Below are 17,463 nucleotides of genomic sequence, written 5' to 3'. Positions count from 1 at the left end.
TTCCAGTCAACATTAGACTATCAGTACTTAGTTTTGGTGAGTCAGGAGTTATGCATAGATATTTAGCTGCTGAGGAGGGTGCCAGTGCCCTAAGCCCCACATTGTTCAAGGGTCAACTGTAGCAAGTTTAATGAAATTATAAACTATCCTGGAATAATGCTAGTAAGTTCAGAGTGTACTTCCAAAGTGGGATGAGAAGTCAGGAGCACATACTAGAACCCTTAGAAATGCCCACCATGGCTTGCTGGCATGTCTCCTCACAGGCAAATTGATGGTGATGCCATTTATTGGAGAGGTAGTGCCTTACCTTAGGTCACCATTTCATCTGGGTGTTAAATATTTAAAACCAAAAATGCAGTGCTACTTGTGGTAGCATTATTAGTGGTATATATCCAGCAGGAAACGTGTTTGGGTGTGAGGTGATGGCAGTCTGTAACGTACAGGACTGTACTGATGATGCACAGTGGGTTCTCAGCAGTGGTTGGACAGTGAGAGCCACTAAGGAGCTGGTAGGCATTGTGCAGCATACACGTTCGGAGAGGCCTTCGTTTCTCTCTGCTTGGCCTCGGTGTTCTCTTCTTTCACCCTACCCCGTAGAATACATCTTTGATTTTCTTGTGCTGCTCTATACCTCAGAAGAGCCGTGGACATTCTCCTCTTACTCGCTGCCTGGCATAGGGTCTTGCATTTTTGTGTCTCTGGTGGGGAAAACTGAAGTTCGCTTATTTGCAGCTCTGCCTGCTCTTCAGTCCCCTGAGAACCAGTAAGTTATTAACATAAAATTTCGTGCAGAAAACGGGGTAGAGCAGAAGGAGCCATTTTCACAGTGGGAATCATTTTAATACCTACAGTGTTTTCCAAACAGTTATGTAAGAGGACTGAGTAGAAATGGCTTCTCCGAAATCCTGGTGAGTCTCTGACTGTGATTCACTAGTTAAAATTCACCAGAGGGAGTTAATTTGGAAAGCTCTCAGCCAGGGGTTAATGCAGAGTTATCTTTTAGCCATTTTTGTAGCACAGCCCCCTCTTCCTGCTTCTTTATCTGCTGCAGACAGAGGTCAGAGCCCTCGCTGGAGATGAGCCGTGGTGGGCGTTTCCCAGGTAGGTGAGAGAGATGAACACACCCTACCTTCTGCAAGAGTTACTCCCAGCCCGGTACACTTCTGGGCGCTATCCAATTTGATATGCAGAGTAATGGTTTTGAGATAGATAGGACAGGTATTTTATGGCCAATTTAAAAGGTGAACAAATTGAAGCAAGAATAAGTTTAAGTTACTAGAATATAGCTTACACTTACCACTTACAGATCGGGAGGAAATACTTAAATCTTTAAATGCAAATACAAACCAAAGATGCTTATTGCACCCCTCATCTGCACCCTGTGCTGGACTCCAGTTCTAGACCTCCCCCCATCCCTAAGGTTCCCCAGTTGTTCACGTATGTCACCCTTGATAGCTTCCATCCTGGTTCAAGGATTTGCTGACATGTGGTTAGTTTTCCCATCTGCGAAATGGAGATGGTAGTAGCCCCTGCCTTGTAAGGTCCTTGTGGTGCTTAGGTGAGGCCACACACTAGGAATCCTTGAGACAGCGTGTGGCTGTGACACTCAGCAGAGGCATTTCTTTTGTTGCGTACCGTGCTGTTACCCTGTGTTCTCCTGTCACTGACATGTGACGATGAAGATGCTTGCCCTAGACCCACGCGGCCACCCCAAGAGCGGAGAGGATCAGCTTCTGGGGAGGCCAGTGCACAGGGCTTGGGAGGCTTTGACATGGGACAGGCACAGCTACAGCACAAGGAACTTTTGAACATTTGCTTTATTGTAAGGGAGAACGTTACTTCATTTGGACCCAATTATGCTTATTTATTAATTATCTCCTGTTTAAAGTTAGTTCCTATTAATTATATCCTGTTTATCGGGGCACCTGGGTGGCTCAGTGGGTTAAGCCTCTGCCTTCGGGTCAGATCATGATCCCACGGTCTTGGGATCGAGTTCAGCATGGGACTCTCGCCTCAGCTCCCGCCCCCCGCCACCACCCCGCCACCGCCTGCCTCTCTGCCTGCTTGTGATCTCTCTCTCTCTCTCTCTATCAAATAAATAAATAATCTTTAAAAAGACTATATCCTGTTTATCGGAATTTCCTTTAAGGTACAGAGGAGCAGACAAGACCCCAGGACTTCTGAGTTCCGGTGTCCTATTCTCCCGTTCTACTGAGAACGAGAAATAAGAGTTTTGCATTGCAGAGTCTGTTAAAAGTACTATGTTCAGGTAACTCGCTTTTTAAAGCCAGGAGTTAAATGGTCTCTACTAGGAATTATAGGTAGGTAACTCCTAATGGTGATATAAAGTTTCAGCTCAATAATAGAAAACTATGGCAATTTGTCTATAAACTAGAGAATAATTATATAACATGATAGAGGTGCCAGTTATCATTGCAGTGGGAGTCATAGTACAGCATATAAATTAATCAAATTAACATGTTGTGCACCTTAAATATATATGTCAAAATATATTTCTTTTTTTAAAAAAGATTTTAAGGAATCTGAAAGATTCCTTTGAGAGAGAGTGCATGCACATACAGGAGTCGGACGAGAGGGAGAGGGAGAAGCAGACTCCCTGCTGAGCAGGGAGACCAACAAGGGGCTCCATCCCAGGTCCCTGGGATCATGACCTGAGCCAAAGGCCGATGTTTAACCAACTGAACCACCCAGGGCCCCTCAAAGTGTATTTCAATAAATAAAATAAAAGCTGGAGCACAGTTGCAAACTAAGTTGTAAAACAAAGCGAAGGACACCATCCTTGCCATAAATAAATTGATATTTATATTTGGATCTCGTCTGGCTTTGGCATTCAAAAATAGAAAAGGACTTGTTTTGTGCTCCTGGGGAACACACAGGTTGAATGGAAACAAACAGCACTGGAGAAACAAGTGCCAACACCCCAAGATCCTGAGCTCATGCATCTGAGCGTGGCTGGATGGCAAGCCTGTGGAGTATCAAAAGGCAGGGCTGCTGAGCTCTGGGAGCCGTGACTGAGGCAAAGTTACTGCCTCATAAATGAACAGTCTTCTTTCTCCTTCACCCCCGGCATGCTAGCATTCTAATATCTGTGCACTGCCAGGGACAGAAAAACTAATGGACATAGAAGTAATTCATAAGGGTTTGAATTTCAGCACTGGACATGCTGAATTTCAGTTCACCTACTCGAAGGCTATTAAGAAACAGACTGTGTCTATGAATTTTCATTTAGAAGCGTATAGTACCTGCCTGTTTTTAAGTCAGTAGCGTTAATTATTAAATTAAAGTCTGAAAACCTTCAAGGTCTCATTTGAAGAGAGATGAATTAATAGAGGGAAAGGAGCCTAAGGCCTCAGAAACCCACTTAACATACTGACCTATTCTCATCATTGACTGCTCTGAGTTGGCTTTGTTTCGATTTTAAAGGCTACTCTACATTTCTGGTAAACCACAAGGTAAAGGCTGGTCTCTGAGAAGCAGATGTTTTGCCAGTTTTGAGGCCTTGTGGCTTTCCATAGAGAAGTAACAGTACGGGCCACATGAAGCTTTTACTTCCTTTTTTTTCTTTCTTTTTTTTTTTCTTTTTTCTTTTTTTCTTCAAGTAGGACGAATGGTGCTTTTGCACTTGGTAGCACAGTCACTGATACACATTGACATTGGTGGTCTTTGTTCACCACCAGATTTTGAATTCATATCTCTGGAAGTAGTTAGTTTGAAATGTCTCTGAGACATTCGAGCAAGTGTTCCTGCTGGACCTGAACCATAGATGTAGCCTTAGATGTAGTAAGGACAATCTTGGGTGATACTGAAAGCCAAGGAAGCAGTAGAGATCGCATTGGGAGGGGGTCTAGAGAACAGAAAGCCTAGAACAAAGCCTCGAGAAGAGCTCTAACATGTACAAGTTGAGTAAAGAATCAAGACGGTTGATAGGAGGAAAATCAGCAGAGTTTGGTGCCGTGGAGCTGAGCAGGTCAACTCTGTTGTTAGAGTTCAAGATGTATTCTTTGGCTTTTACCAGTCCCTTCCTGCCCTGACCACCCAAGCCCAGGCCCTTGTCAGCTCATGCTTGTTTCACTTCTGCATCCCAAACTAGGGAGCTCCAGCTGCCTAATGCTATAGCTATGGAGGCAAAATGACTGAAGATACACTTCTTGTCTTCTCAGGGCTTACGGACTCCATGCGTACGTGAGGCCTTATATAAATAAACACCTTATACAAATAAACAAATAAACACCTCCCAAGTGAATGGGATGGAATGGTCAGGGAAGCTTTATGTCACAGGGGAGGGATTTGAGCTTGGGTTTGAGGTAAACTGAAAGTACCTTGGGTAGACCGTGGAGAGGAATAGAAAAGATGTCCCAGAGTCTAGAGTTCAACAAAGGGTGCAGTGGACCAGTTGCCATTACTGGACATCTGATTGGAAATGTAGGCAGAGACAGGATCCTTAGGGGTCCTTAAGAGCTAAGGGGTGTAAACACCATTCTGAAGAGGCCAAGGAGCTCTTTTCAAGTTGGGGTTTGAGGCAAGACAGTATGGGACTCATGATGACGTGTGGTTTGGAAATATTCCTTGGTAGAGGCTTATACATAGCCAGATGGGGGTGATGGGCTTAAATTGTAGCTACTAGGAGAGAGAGATAAGGGCTTGGCCTGGGACTAGCATCAGAATGGGTAAGAAAGGAGGGCTTTGAAAGACCTTTCTTAGGAAGAATGCTGAGGGCTTGGTGATGTGGTTGGGGCCAGTAGGAATTGGTGATGTGGTTAGGGCCAGCAGGAGAGGGCAGAGCCACAGGTAATGGTACAATGCCTGAAAACAGCTCCCTCTATAGACTCTTATCTCCATTTTACTGAGAGAGTGGCACTGCAGGAATTGGAATTTGGACCCTGGGTTTGTATTCTGTCCTTGCTCTGAAGAGTTAGGTGACCTTGGTCTGGCTGCTTAACCATCTGTGCCTTAGCTTTCTTGTCTGGAAAATGCAGATAGTACTAGTAGTACTTCCTTCTAGGTTATAAGGGTTTTGGATTAATGTATGTGAGGTTCCTAGCATATAGTAGGCCCTTAATAACCACTAGTTGAATGGATTATACTTGGTGATTACATCATAATAAGTAGAAGAATCGGGACGTGAACTTAGGTTTTCCCCAATCTGACACATTACCCTGATGTTTCAGACTTCTCCTCTCCAAGTTGCCACCTTCATTGTGCCAGCCCCCCCCCCCCCCGTGAGCCTATTGCATGTCCTTTGGCATCAAGCTTACATGCAGATTACATAGTCCTGGCATTCCACCGTCTGAGTCATGCCAGATCACCCACCTCAACTTTATATAGCCCCCCGCACCCGGAACCCGCTTCCCATTCTCCACCTCTGTGCTTCATGGAGGGTCTTCCCACTCCCCTCCACCTCTGTAAATGCTGTTGGTTCTTCGTGGTCTAGCCTGTCTCGCTGCCTTGGTGAAGGTATCCTGGACCACGACCCTCCATCCCTCTTCCTGGCTCCCCTGCTCCCCTGATGATTTACACTTCACTACTTACGCTCAGCTGAATGAAGTCTCAGATTGTTCTATAATAACTTCACACGCATTTATCTTACCTTCTGAAAATGAATCACAGTTTTAATAAAGGTCTATGGCTGCCCCCTAAAAAAAATCCCTCCCAGTGCTGTATGCTCAGTAATTACTTAAAGAGCAAATTAAGCTGATAGCTGAGGTAGAGTTCTGGCCCTTTTCTCACACCTGGGTTAGTTATCTCACCAGCCTCCTTCTTAACTAGTCTCTGTGCATTGCAGCCAGTCTGTCCCTAATTCGTGACGTAGGCCACACTGCCCCTGGAGCAACCCTTATCCAGTCTTTCCGTGGATGGCTTGTGCTTTTTAACTGGCCTGCGGTTAGGACCATGACACTTCAGCCTGGCTTAAAGGCCGTCTGCAACCCGATCTCTCCTGCCTCTTCGGTCTTACCTGCTGGCACTCCTTTCTGTATACCCTGTCCTCCTTGCAGTTCCTAGAATGTTCTCTGTGCCCTTGCTGTGTGACTCCTCTGCTCGAAGCCCTGCCGGAGCCCACCGGGCAGGCCCGTTCTTCCTTGTCCCTTCCTCTGAGACACCAGCAGATCAAGCTGCTTCCTTCTAGTCTCATTCATAGCGCTTCGCCCCTCCGCTGCCTTTCCAAGGGCCCAGAGAGTGATCCCTTCACTTGCCGGCCTGCGGAACTGGAGCTCCTTGAGGGCAGGACAGTCTTCTTGCCTTGCGGCATTCCCAGAGGACACGTTCTGCACGGAGCTCAGGCTGCGTGTTGACCATGCACGTAACAAAGGTCACTCTTCTTAAGATGAGAGGAGAGCTGCTTTCCTGTGCCTTGACAGATTTTTCCTTTGAACTATACAAATTGTATTGGAAACTGACAATGATGAGTCATATCTTAGAAAGGGGGTGAAAGCTGAAAATGCAGAGCCTCCAGGAATGGAGTAGGAGGTTGCAGATCTGTCTTGCAGGCCAAGTCTGGCTATTCACTGAATTTGCCCGACTGGTCTCAAACATCGGGAGTGGGAGGGACTCTCCTCCCGGTGGGCAGGTGATTTATTGGCTGGGAAGCTTCCGCGGTGATTTAGTTGTGAAACGGCGCCCTGCGAGGTGCAGGCTAATCCCTGGGCCCGGCGGAGCTGCCGGCCACAATCCTGGGCCGGAAGGGACCGTGAGGGTCGTCGGGGCCACCCCCCCATTTCGCAGTCCAAGGGCGGTGGGCGTGTGGCTGTCGCGCTGCTGACTCTGCCCGCCCGGAAGGAGGACTGGAGACGGAGCGGCCTGGGAAGAGTCCCGAGTGGCGGCTCGGGCCGGCTCGGGCCCCGCGGGTGCCCTGTGCTCGGGCTCACCGCGGTAAGAGGAAGTTTCTGCGCTCTGCTGCTCGGATTTACTCCTGCTGTTCGGAGGGAGGAAACCGAGATACCAGCGCCGGGGGCCGGAGGCTCTGACCGCGGAGCCTCAGGCTGGGGGCCGGGCGGGGACAGAGCTCGGGGCCGACGGGCGGGCACGGAGATCCAGGCCGCCTTTTGCAGCCTCCCGCGGCCGCGCTGGGCTCTACGCGCTGCGCTCCAGCCTCCTCCCCCGGCAGCGGCAGCCCCAGCCCCGCGCCCCCCGCGCCCCGCGCCGCGCGGCCCCGCCGCGGTCACACGCCGAGCCGCCCCGGCCGCCTCCGCCCTGCGCTTTGTGGAGCCGGAGCCGGAGTCGAGTGACAGGCGCGGCCTCTCGCCGCCCGGACCCTGAGTGCGGCCGTCGCGGCGTACCTGTGGCTGCCAGGCCGCCTGGCCGGGAAGTGTGGCTGGGGTTTGTCTTGCGGGACCAAGCTTCGAACCGAGAGCCCAACGCGGGGGGCTCAGAGGTGGGGGTCGAGGACCTGGGAGCTGCCCCCACGGTGCTGGGGAGGGGCTGCCTGGGAGGAATGGGACAAAGTGAAAGTCTCCGGACTGCTGGGGTGGCGGGGTGGGGGGGGGCATGGTGGGGAGTGTGGGGAAGGAGGAAGGGGTGCTGATGATTATTTGGTGCCTTGGAGTGGCTTTTAATGACGGCGATGGCTGGTCAGGCCAGCTGGGGTTCCGGCTCCCAGTGGGCTTCCGTGGATATCGCAGTCTTCTTGGCGAATTCCTCAGATTAACGAAAGGGCCTTTTAATCCCTCTAGGATGACCTATTGGAGAAAAGTCTCCAGGTTTGATTCCTTTTCCCTCCTTTCTGTTCAACACTCTGGGAAGCTTCGTTCTCAGGTGAAAAGCAGTTGTGCTGTTTTATTGAAACACGGAGGATATTTGTTTGTACCTTCGTGGACCAATGCTGAGACTGTGGCAGGGAGAGCTCGCATTGCTTCTTAGCCTCAGACCCAGGATGTCCTTCTCCCAAACCTGTCTGGTGTGTGCCATTGGGGTTCTGATGGCGGCTGTCTAGGGCCTGCCCTGGCAGGGGGTCCCAGCTCTCCTGCTGAAATTGTCTCCCAGCCTAGTCAGTATTCCCTAGCTCAGACTTTTTTGTGGTTGTTATTCTGCTGATTGCAGATATCTTTGCTTTGCTGACATCCTGTTTTGTTTTTGGTTTTTACATCCCATTTGTTGTTTCTTTTTATCACAGAAACGCTTCGTTAAGGGGCTCAGGCAGTACGGCAAGAACTTCTTCAGAATTAGAAAGGAGCTGCTTCCCAATAAGGAAACAGTGAGTACAATTGGACTTTATGTAACTTGATTTTTTTTCCCCTCTTTGCCCCTGCTGCTTCTCTACACTTGATCTTATGAAATGGTTTCCTTTAACCCGGTGCTGTGCTCAGACTCTGGCTAGCCTCTAGGATCTTCTTCATTTTACTTCCTTTAGTTTTAATTTTATCTCCTGATTTTAGATAGCAAAGTGACAGATTATGCTTATCCCCCACAAAGAAAGTTAATTCCCTTGTTAAGAACAGAAAGGTCTTTGACAACAGAGGGTTAGTTGAGGGTTGTCTGGGGTGTTGAGCCATTAACATCTAATTGTAAATATAGTGGCTGAAACAGGAAATGTCATTTACCACCAATTGGATTTGGTTATTGACAGAAGTCATCAACCAAGCAATAGAATGAAGAGATCTGTGGCTTACTAGACTTTGAATTCTCTGGGGACTTTTTCTTTCTTTAATGTTGCTTCATTTTGAAGAGTAGTTTTAACTCTTTAATTTTTCAGCCTTAAAAGTGTACACTTCTCAGGCTGTCTGGTTGTCTTGAGTTGGAAGACCATGAGACTCTTGATCTCAGGGTCATGAGTTCAAGCCCTACGTTGGGTTTAGAGATTACCTAGATAAATAAATAATTTGAAATAAAAGTTTGCACTTTTCATTGGACAGATACATAAGGATTCTTATAAATTTCTTAAATGAGTGTTTTACAAATTCCTTTGATATTTCACAAAACTGAAATCCCATCTTTTGCTAAACTTGGGGTAGAAGGGTTTGCTGAGGAAAGTTGAGGGTAGGATTATATGAAGAGAATCCTAGCAGGGGATTCAGTCACATTTACCTGAATTCCCTCCAGGTGGAATTGGAGGGGTGTGGAGAGTTCTTCTGACTGAGCTGGGGAATGTGGAGGCTAGGAATGGAGAGGGACGGACCAAGTCCCAATGTCTCTGGCCTCTGCAGAGCCTAGTTACTGGAAATGCTTCTTGGGCCTTGGGGATGGAGGGCGAATATCTAGACATGGAGCTGCTTTCACTCCACCCCCAACCGCCATGATTGGAAGGAGGAAATGGAGAATATCCATGATAGAAGGAGCTAGGTGGTTTTGGTTTGGTTTGGTTTTTAATTTTCTAATTGGGTGTTGTTGATTGATTTCCTCTCATTCAATTTTGATTCTTTTATTCTGAGTTGGTTCTTTTTTCTCTCTTCTCTTTTCAATGAACTGTTTGTTTGTAGACACCTTTTCCGTGTGGTACCTTATGTGAACAGCAGTAAGTCATAATAGAGAAGGAAGGTTCTGAGATTTCAAGTACATCCTTATGTAAATCAGTGGTTTGCATCAACCAGTCATACTTACATTAAACTTTCAATATTTATTATACATCTAAATATGCTGAGATAGATTATTTTGAGAATGGTTAAAAAGGGAACTGTTGATAGACATTAAGATAAAATACACGCTGTGATCGATCTATATAATCTACTTTTTTTTCTTGGGTGGGGGGGGTTCTTCCCAGAACCCATTGGAAAGAGGTATTTAATGTGGAACATGAAAGAAATACTGTTAAGTTTTCTGAGAATTTTAGTTATTTGAAGTTTGATATGTACCTTTGTAAAACTAAAATGCTTTACCCAAGTGAAGGAATTTTGGTTTGGCCAAGTTGGAATGAAAGTGAGCTCCATGAGTAGATGCGGTCTGATGCAACCTCTCGGCTCCAGCGGTCTCTCCCTGTGCTCTGCTAGAAGTTGCAAACCATGAAGAATTTGATACAAGATATGGCTTGACAATTGTTTATCTTTATGTTTTAAAAAATAAACTTATAGTAGTTTATAAGTTTTAAAAAATAAACATGGTTTTAAAAAATAAATTTATAGTTTTAAAAAATAAACTTATAGTAGTTTATTTTTTAGTTAGATAATAGATTTAAGTATCAAATCTAAAATCTACTGTCCAGCATTTGGGAAGTGCCAGGCAATTTTATCTAGTGTTTTTATCTCTTTAGTGGAAAACAGATCTGAATAACTTTTAGCCTAGGGAAGGGCCTTTTAATCCTTTTTTTCCCCTTGCTCTTGATAATGTCTGACTCAATTAGTAGTGTTTCCTCCCCCACAGAGAAGTTGCTGTTCTACCAGCCATTTGAGCTGGTTTTCCAGTCTTTTCTAGGCATCTCTGTCCTGAGACCCTTCCTTCCCCATCACTTCCATCCCTGTTTTCCAGCCATGTTGTTTCTCTCTTCACTTCTCCTCTGGCACCCAGCAGCCTTCCTGTTTCCAACCTCTTCCATCAGGGCACGATCATGGGCACTACCAGGAGAGTTATTGGCAGCAGTGGGGGTTTTATTATGGCTGACACTGGCCAAACATTCCTAGTGTCCTGCTGTCTTTTGCCTAGAATTGGGGGAGTTTGGTGGGAGAGTAAATCTGTAGTATTCTAACCCTGTGAGAGAGAGGGGCAGTCATTTTATATTTTCCTTAGTTATCAACATAACCGAGCTAATCATTCACAACTGCTAGGGTGGGGAGGGCAAAGGTTATTTTTCATTTTTGCTGCAGAAAATGAGAAAATTTGCAGGAACTAGTGCCCTTAGTTCAGAATTTCCTTGGTAGATGGAAAGCTTCGTATGGTCATGCTTTTTTTTTATATCAGATCCGTCTAATCGGGATACTTTCCACATTCTCTTCTATTTACCACAATTATTAACTCATTTATTTGCTATTCACAACTGACTTGAAACTTTAGAAGGGTATCAGCATCCAAAAGAACACGCCCAACTGGGCATGGCGTGAGGGTCACCAGACCTGTGTTCTATTCCTGGCCTTACCATTAACTATAGTACTTGACGAACTCTTCTAACTGTGCACTGTGCTTTGAGCTGTTCATGGGGAAGTTCAGGTCAAATCCTGACAAGGACTGGAGAATTATCTACTCTAGAATGGTGTTTCTGGGGGTTGGGGGAGTGGGTAACAGGGTGATGGGAATTGAGGGCACATGTGATGTGCACTGGGTGTTATATGTAACAATCCTTGAACACTACATCAAAAACTGGTGATGTACTGCTATACAGTGGCTAACTGAACATAGTAATAAAAGAATAAAATAAACAAAAAATAAAATGGTGTTTCTTTGTGTTAGGATTTTATAGATGCCACAGTCTTTTTATGAAATGTTTGTACACCTTTGGCTGTTGTGCAGAATAGGGTGATCCTTCTACCCTCTAGAATTGTTTCGAGAATTTAAGTAAGTTAATGTCTGCAGAGTGTATAAAAACACTTGAAGATGGCAGTTCTTCCCATCCACCCTGAATACTTTTATTCTGAAGTAGCTCAGTGGTGCTGTGGAAGGTACAGAATTATTTTCCACTTGGAAACATACCAATCCTTTATGAAAATAAATGACCTGTCCCTTATAGTCTGTCTTGGGAAAACTCCTCTATCTGTTGAAAAGCTGGGAGGGGTGAAGGGCGGTGCCTGGTTGAAAGGGTGCCTTTCCTCTGTCTCAGGAGTCGTGTTGAGGAGACTTGCATCCTCACTCCAGCATTGAGTGCAGTTTTGCAGACAGAGGTTGCTGGTGGGCATGGACATAAACAGCTTTCCTAGTTCTTTTGGCTTCTGGTGTTTATTATACAAGAGCTAAATCTGGCTTTTCTCTGAGAACAGTGGCTGTGATTGTGGAAAACCAACTATTTATAGAAGTTTAGTTGAGTGGGTATTACAGGTTAACCTCAGGGTGCCCAAGAGAATAACTGTAAGTCAGATATTTTAGTGTGATGGTTGTGCAGATATCCTGAGTTACTACCTTTCTCCCTCTCTTCCTTTCTCTGTAACTGGTTACCTTCTTTAATATGTTTCTAAGATGTGTAATAAGTAGGAAGATTATGGCAAAGGATCTTTGCTGAGCATCTCAGATTCCCCTTGACTGTATCCTCTTCTCTCTCAAGACACTGTTTGGCCTAATCCACATCAGAGTCTTGAGGGTTAGTGTGTTTGTGTAAGTCAGAGCAAGTGTCCCAGTGGCTGAGCTTCTGAGATGAGGGCAAGTCAGGCCTCTGGGTTCCTGCTTTCAGCACTGCCACACAGTCTTTGGATCAATGAATTGTAGGACCTCCTGATGCTAAGGTGTAGTGCTTGAGAAAATAGGACACCTAATAGAATTGAATCTTAAATCACCAGGAAGGGAACCCGTGTTGTAAATAATGCAAAATATGGGCGTTGCAAAAATAATTTGTTGTTTTATTTTTACACACATTGCAGTTTTCTTCAGAATCATGAGATGATTACTCCGATGACAGTGCCATGTCTTCTTTCACAGTGCGCACATGTCTGTGTTTGAATCAGAGGCTTTCTGTGTCTGACACCTGGATGATTGTCCCTTGAATCGTGGCTGGCCTTTGTTTATAGCTCTAAGTCCTGTTATGCAGACAGCTTGGGCCAGCCTCGGACCGTAGACAGGAAGTGCTTGCTCAGCGACCTCAGGTGCGGCTGACGTTGGCGAGAAGACAGCGTGAGCTGCCCTAGCTTGGCGGAGCCGAGAGGTGCTTCCAGCTATTATTACCCTTCGGGAGGAGGTGGAAAAGGTGTGCGCCTTAACAATTTTTCTCATCTCTGTAGTTCAATTTTTAAGCACCTAGCCCAGTAGGGATGAAACTCTTGTGGTTTGTAATCCTGGGTACTGGTGCCTTAATATATACTGTACTAAAAAATTCATTTTTTAACCCACTTTCCATTTTCAGAGCTAAACATTCAATTTAGCTTCATTTTAAAAAGTTTTGTATACCCACCAAGCGCTGTAACGAGTGGGATGTCTGTAATGAGAACCAAGGGGCCATCCGTGCCCTGTGTTGCCCCAGGAAAGGCACATCATGTGCATGCTTTCCAGGTTTGGCAATCCGTGCAAAGGCCCTTGGTGGAGGCTCAGGCCCCACAAAGTGTGCCCAAGAGCCTGGGGGCTGGGGGTGCTGCTGGAAGGCTAATTGGAGGGTGTGGTGTTTGAACCTCTAAGGAAGGATATGTTTTTGGACAGGCCATGGCTGGGAGAGTGGAAGAAAAGCAGCTTTCCAGCTGTAGGAAATATTATGAGCAAAGGCATGGAGACAGGAAATTGCAAACTGTACGTACAGTAGCCTGGTGGAGAGGAGGTTGCCAGCGCTGATGCGGTTGGACTCAGGCCAAAATTAGGGCCTGGAGGGAGACATGGGGGACCCTGCGGTCTCCAGAGAGGTTGTTCGGGGACCCATTGAGGCTTCTAAGAAGAGAAAGGAGTGGTCTCGGCTGAGCTGTGGGAGCGTTCTTAAGCAGCGCAGACAAGATGTGGAGGACCAGAGAGGGGATTCTTGTAAGAATTTGGTCTCATTTTAAGACAAAAAATGGAGAATTGAAAGTGATTCGTGGAACTGGAAGTCTGTCTTTTATCTTGATTTTCTCCATTGAAAATGTGTCGTTGTTTGTTTGTTTTTTAGTGGGACCAAGGGGCAGCTGGTTTTGATGTTTTGGGTGTTTTGTTTTGTTTTTAAACTTTGGGGAGATAGTATGAAAAAGAAGTACTGGAGATTTAAAATTTTAATTTGAGAAGTAATATGAAAAACAAGCACTTTTCTCAGCCCCATTTCTGGGAATGAATTCTGCTTAAATATGTACATAACTGTTGAATATTAATTGCTCATTTCTTTAGGCAAAATATCCTTTGCATAAAAGCACATTCCCCCAGCAAAGAATAACTACTATTGAGAAAGGTTTTAAGTCTGAGTAATCGAGATTCTGTTAATATTAAGAGGTTAAGAATGACTGGAGCATTTCGTATGAGCATTCAGCATGGGGTTTTATTTAACTTCAGATTAAACCCTTAGATAAACAATTTTCTAGCCTCATTAATACTTAATCTAATGTTACATAACAAAGTGTGGACTTCCTGAATAGGTTGATACTATTGAGGACACAATTGTGGTACAGCCACATGACCAGAGGCCTCTGCTGCGAATGCTGGGCGCCCTCGCTGCCCTCTGGGTGCTCCTCGGCCCGCATTCTCGCCGCACTGGAGCTTGGTCCAGCTGCAGATTCTCTGTGCTGCTCAGGTTGAGCCATAATCTGCATTTTAATCAGCTCCCCAGGTGATTTGAATACTTGGTTAAGTTTAGGAAACACTGCTGTTTACAGTGGTGCAGACTGCAGAATCCTAAACACATAAGTCATATTCATTCTTAAAACAGTGTTGCTTTTATTCTGTTAAAGTTGTAAATTACTTCACTATTAGGGCTTAATTTTGTTTTTCAGATTATTACAAAGTATCTCAAACCTACTAACAGTATCTGGGCTTATTTTCATTATCAGTAATAGAATTTCTTAATAGAGCTTCCTTTTTCCTAGCTTTCATATTTTCCTAGGAACACAGTTGTAACTCCTGTCATATTTCATATAAAAACTGTTGTCCTCTTTCCTTGTGGCATGTATGTGAGTTGGGCTAGCCTAGATCTTAATTTAAGTTTCTTTCTTTCTTTCTTTCTTTTTTAAGATTTTATTTATTTATTTGACAGAGATCCAGGCAGAGAGGCCAGCACAGAGAGAGGAGGAAGCAGTCTCCCTGCTGAACAGAGAGCCCAATGTGGGTGTCGATCCCACGACCCTGGGATCATGACCTGAGCTGAAGGCAGAGGCTTTAACCCACTCAGCCACCCAGGCGCTCCTTAATTTAAGTTTCTAACAGAAATCTTTTTATTTGAAAGGATGACATTCATGGGGTACCTGGCTGGTTTATTTGGTTAAGGGTCTGCCTTTGGCTCAGACCTCATTCCTAGGTCCTGGGATTGAGCTCTGTGCTGGGCTCCCTACTCACTGGGAAGCCTGCTTCTCCCTCTCTTACCCGCTTGTGCTCTCTCTAGCTATCTCTGTTACTATCTCTGTCTCTGTCTCTATCAAATAAATAAAATCTAAAAAAAAAGGGGGGGGTGACATTCTCTTACTAATACAATATTTACATACTATGGTGTTTCCAGGTGTTACTCTCTTTCCCTGGGCACCCCTTTATATAAAATGAAGAAGAAATATACATATTTTGAGAGGTTGGCAAGATTGGGTCCAAGGAGAGACATGTGCCATACCTTTTTTTCTTAATAACTTGTCCTCAAGTAGGGGCATATGAAGTTGAAATTTTCCATTCAAGAAGAAGTGATTACCTGATAGAAAAAGGCACTAAGTTTTGGCAGTGAATATTGTGGTCCTATAGTTATTGCCATGCAGGGGGTTTGTTCCCATTAAAATTGGGCAGAAGCTTGAATCTTTTCATCAGATAGTCTAAGCTGTGTGAATATTTGGCTGGGCAGTGGTCCAGTTTTAACTAGGGTAATCTAAATGAGACTGGCTGATTCCCTTGTGTAAGTGAAGCAGTTAAGAAGTTTGCATGTAAGAAATTTTTGGTGCTGATGTTGAGGGAATAAGAACATCTTTAAAAATTAGGTGACTTTTTAAACCAAGGGCTTTGAATATTTGCTGTTCTGTCTGTAAATGTCTTAGGCCTATGCTTGGCGTTATCCTGTGTATCAGAACTAGAGGGAATGGCATGCGAGTATTTTCGGTTGTGTATGACGTATTGCTTATGGACACTGCTTCCAGATTGGACTTTACTGAACACACTGCTGCTTACAAGGGTTGGTTACTTATTTGCTGTTGGTATTTGCTAACCCGTATTTCTGATGATGACTGGTCTTGGTTACCTGGTGACTTTTTAGATGGAGACATTTATGACCTTTCAGCTTAAGTAGACCTCCCCCATTTTATTAGCTAGTAAAACAAGTGGAAGGTTTGAAGTGGTCTTTAAGAAGACTTGTAAGCTGTGGTTACAGTGCTTGCATTTAGTGTGTTTATCCACTTGGAACTCAAATCTTATACATGGATTTTTTATTTTATTTTATTTTATTTTATTTTATTTTGCCTTCATAAGACCAGTGAACCCGTCCTAACTTGAACATCCAGTTTGCTGTTGTTTCAGGAATAAGTTTTAAAATTATCTGAAGTCTTAATCCTTGAGTTCATTTCCATCATATTTGAAGTTGTGCTTTTTAGTAATACTTAGGAAAGTAGAGTAAAAATTACTTGTCTTATTTTATTTTTTTTTTTTTAAGATTTTATTTATTTATTTGACAGGCAGAGATCACAAGTAGGCAGAGAGGCAGGCAGAGAGCCCGACGCGGGGCTCGATCCCAGGACCCCAGGATCATGACCCGAGCCGAAGACAGAGGCTTTAACCCACTGAGCCACCCAGGCGCCCCTACTTGTCTTATTTTGAAAAGTAAAGCAAGGCCTTCACAAGTCTGTCTTATGGCTGCTCCCCAGCTGGTGCCCCCTACCCTCCCCACCATAAGTTTTCTTTCTTTCTTTTTTTCTTTCTTTTTTTTTTCTGTTTGTTTTTTTTGTTTGTTTGTTTGTGTCCCCCCCCCCCCCGTTTTTCTACATGTAATTTGAAACCATTATTGTGTTACTAAAAATAGGAAAAGCGAACAAGAGAAGCCTGTCTTGGGATGCCAGAATTCTGTTAAGCTAAGTTTTCTTTATGAGATGTTTACATTTTAAATTCAGTTTCTATAGTAATGACCTTCATTATTTTCTGATTTTATGATTCCTTGTTCTGTTCACATGTCTTAAGTTCTTCTGAAGTCTCTAATTGTGGTATCATAATTCCCAGAATTTGGCCTTACAGGTGTCTACACGATTATCATCATTCTCCGTTGGCAAAGTTGGGAATCGTTTTGGGGAACCTTTAGTACCCAAGGCCTGTGTTCTCTTTGAGGTGTCTGTGGTGGGTGAGAGAGTGCTCACCCTTGTGGAGTCCACAGTCTAGTGAAGAGGCCAGTGGGGCTTGTGTTCTTTTCTGGACGGTGCCGGAGTGACAGTCCCTGAGACTGTCCAGGGCCCAGTTATAGGGCTTGGGCGATACACTTGTGAGCGCCGCACACTCATGAGAGCCACATGAGCCCTTCCTCTCTGTGCACTCGTGGAAATTACACAAATTGCCCAACTCTTTTCTCAGAAGAATTGCATTTTGTTCTGCCCTTGAAAAATTATTCTTTATTTTGCTTTATTTAGTCCTGGACTGTGGACACTGCTTCCTTTTGTCTTCTATGCATTTCTTTTCTGCACACGTACATGCGTGTTTGTATTAATGTAGACTATAAAGCCTTCTGAGCAAGGACTTCACTGTAATATTTCTTTATATCTCCTGTAGTGCCCAAAACAGACCCTTACTTGATATTTCTTAAAAATGAGGTGTGCAGCCCTGTAT

General features: G+C 44.7%; 1 protein-coding gene across 5 annotated transcripts in view; it reads left to right on the top strand.

Moving 5' to 3' along the window:
* RERE (arginine-glutamic acid dipeptide repeats) overlaps positions 1-17,463 on the top strand; it is a 425,837-nt gene that overhangs the window by 361,532 nt on the left and 46,842 nt on the right. For all 5 annotated transcript variants that reach the window (XM_013064588.2, XM_004768623.3, XM_004768622.3 and 2 more), the window contains one exon: positions 8,129-8,209. In XM_013064588.2, the coding sequence (XP_012920042.1) occupies positions 8,129-8,209 (81 nt within the window). The remainder of the gene's footprint in view (positions 1-8,128; positions 8,210-17,463) is intronic.

Source organism: Mustela putorius, unplaced genomic scaffold (assembly GCF_011764305.1).
Source record: "Mustela putorius furo isolate JIRA1106 unplaced genomic scaffold, ASM1176430v1.1 tig00003853_pilon_pilon_pilon, whole genome shotgun sequence".
Taxonomy (NCBI): Eukaryota; Metazoa; Chordata; class Mammalia; order Carnivora; family Mustelidae; genus Mustela; species Mustela putorius.
Note: the sequence above shows the minus strand (reverse complement) of the source record. Positions and strands in the feature narration are given on the sequence as shown.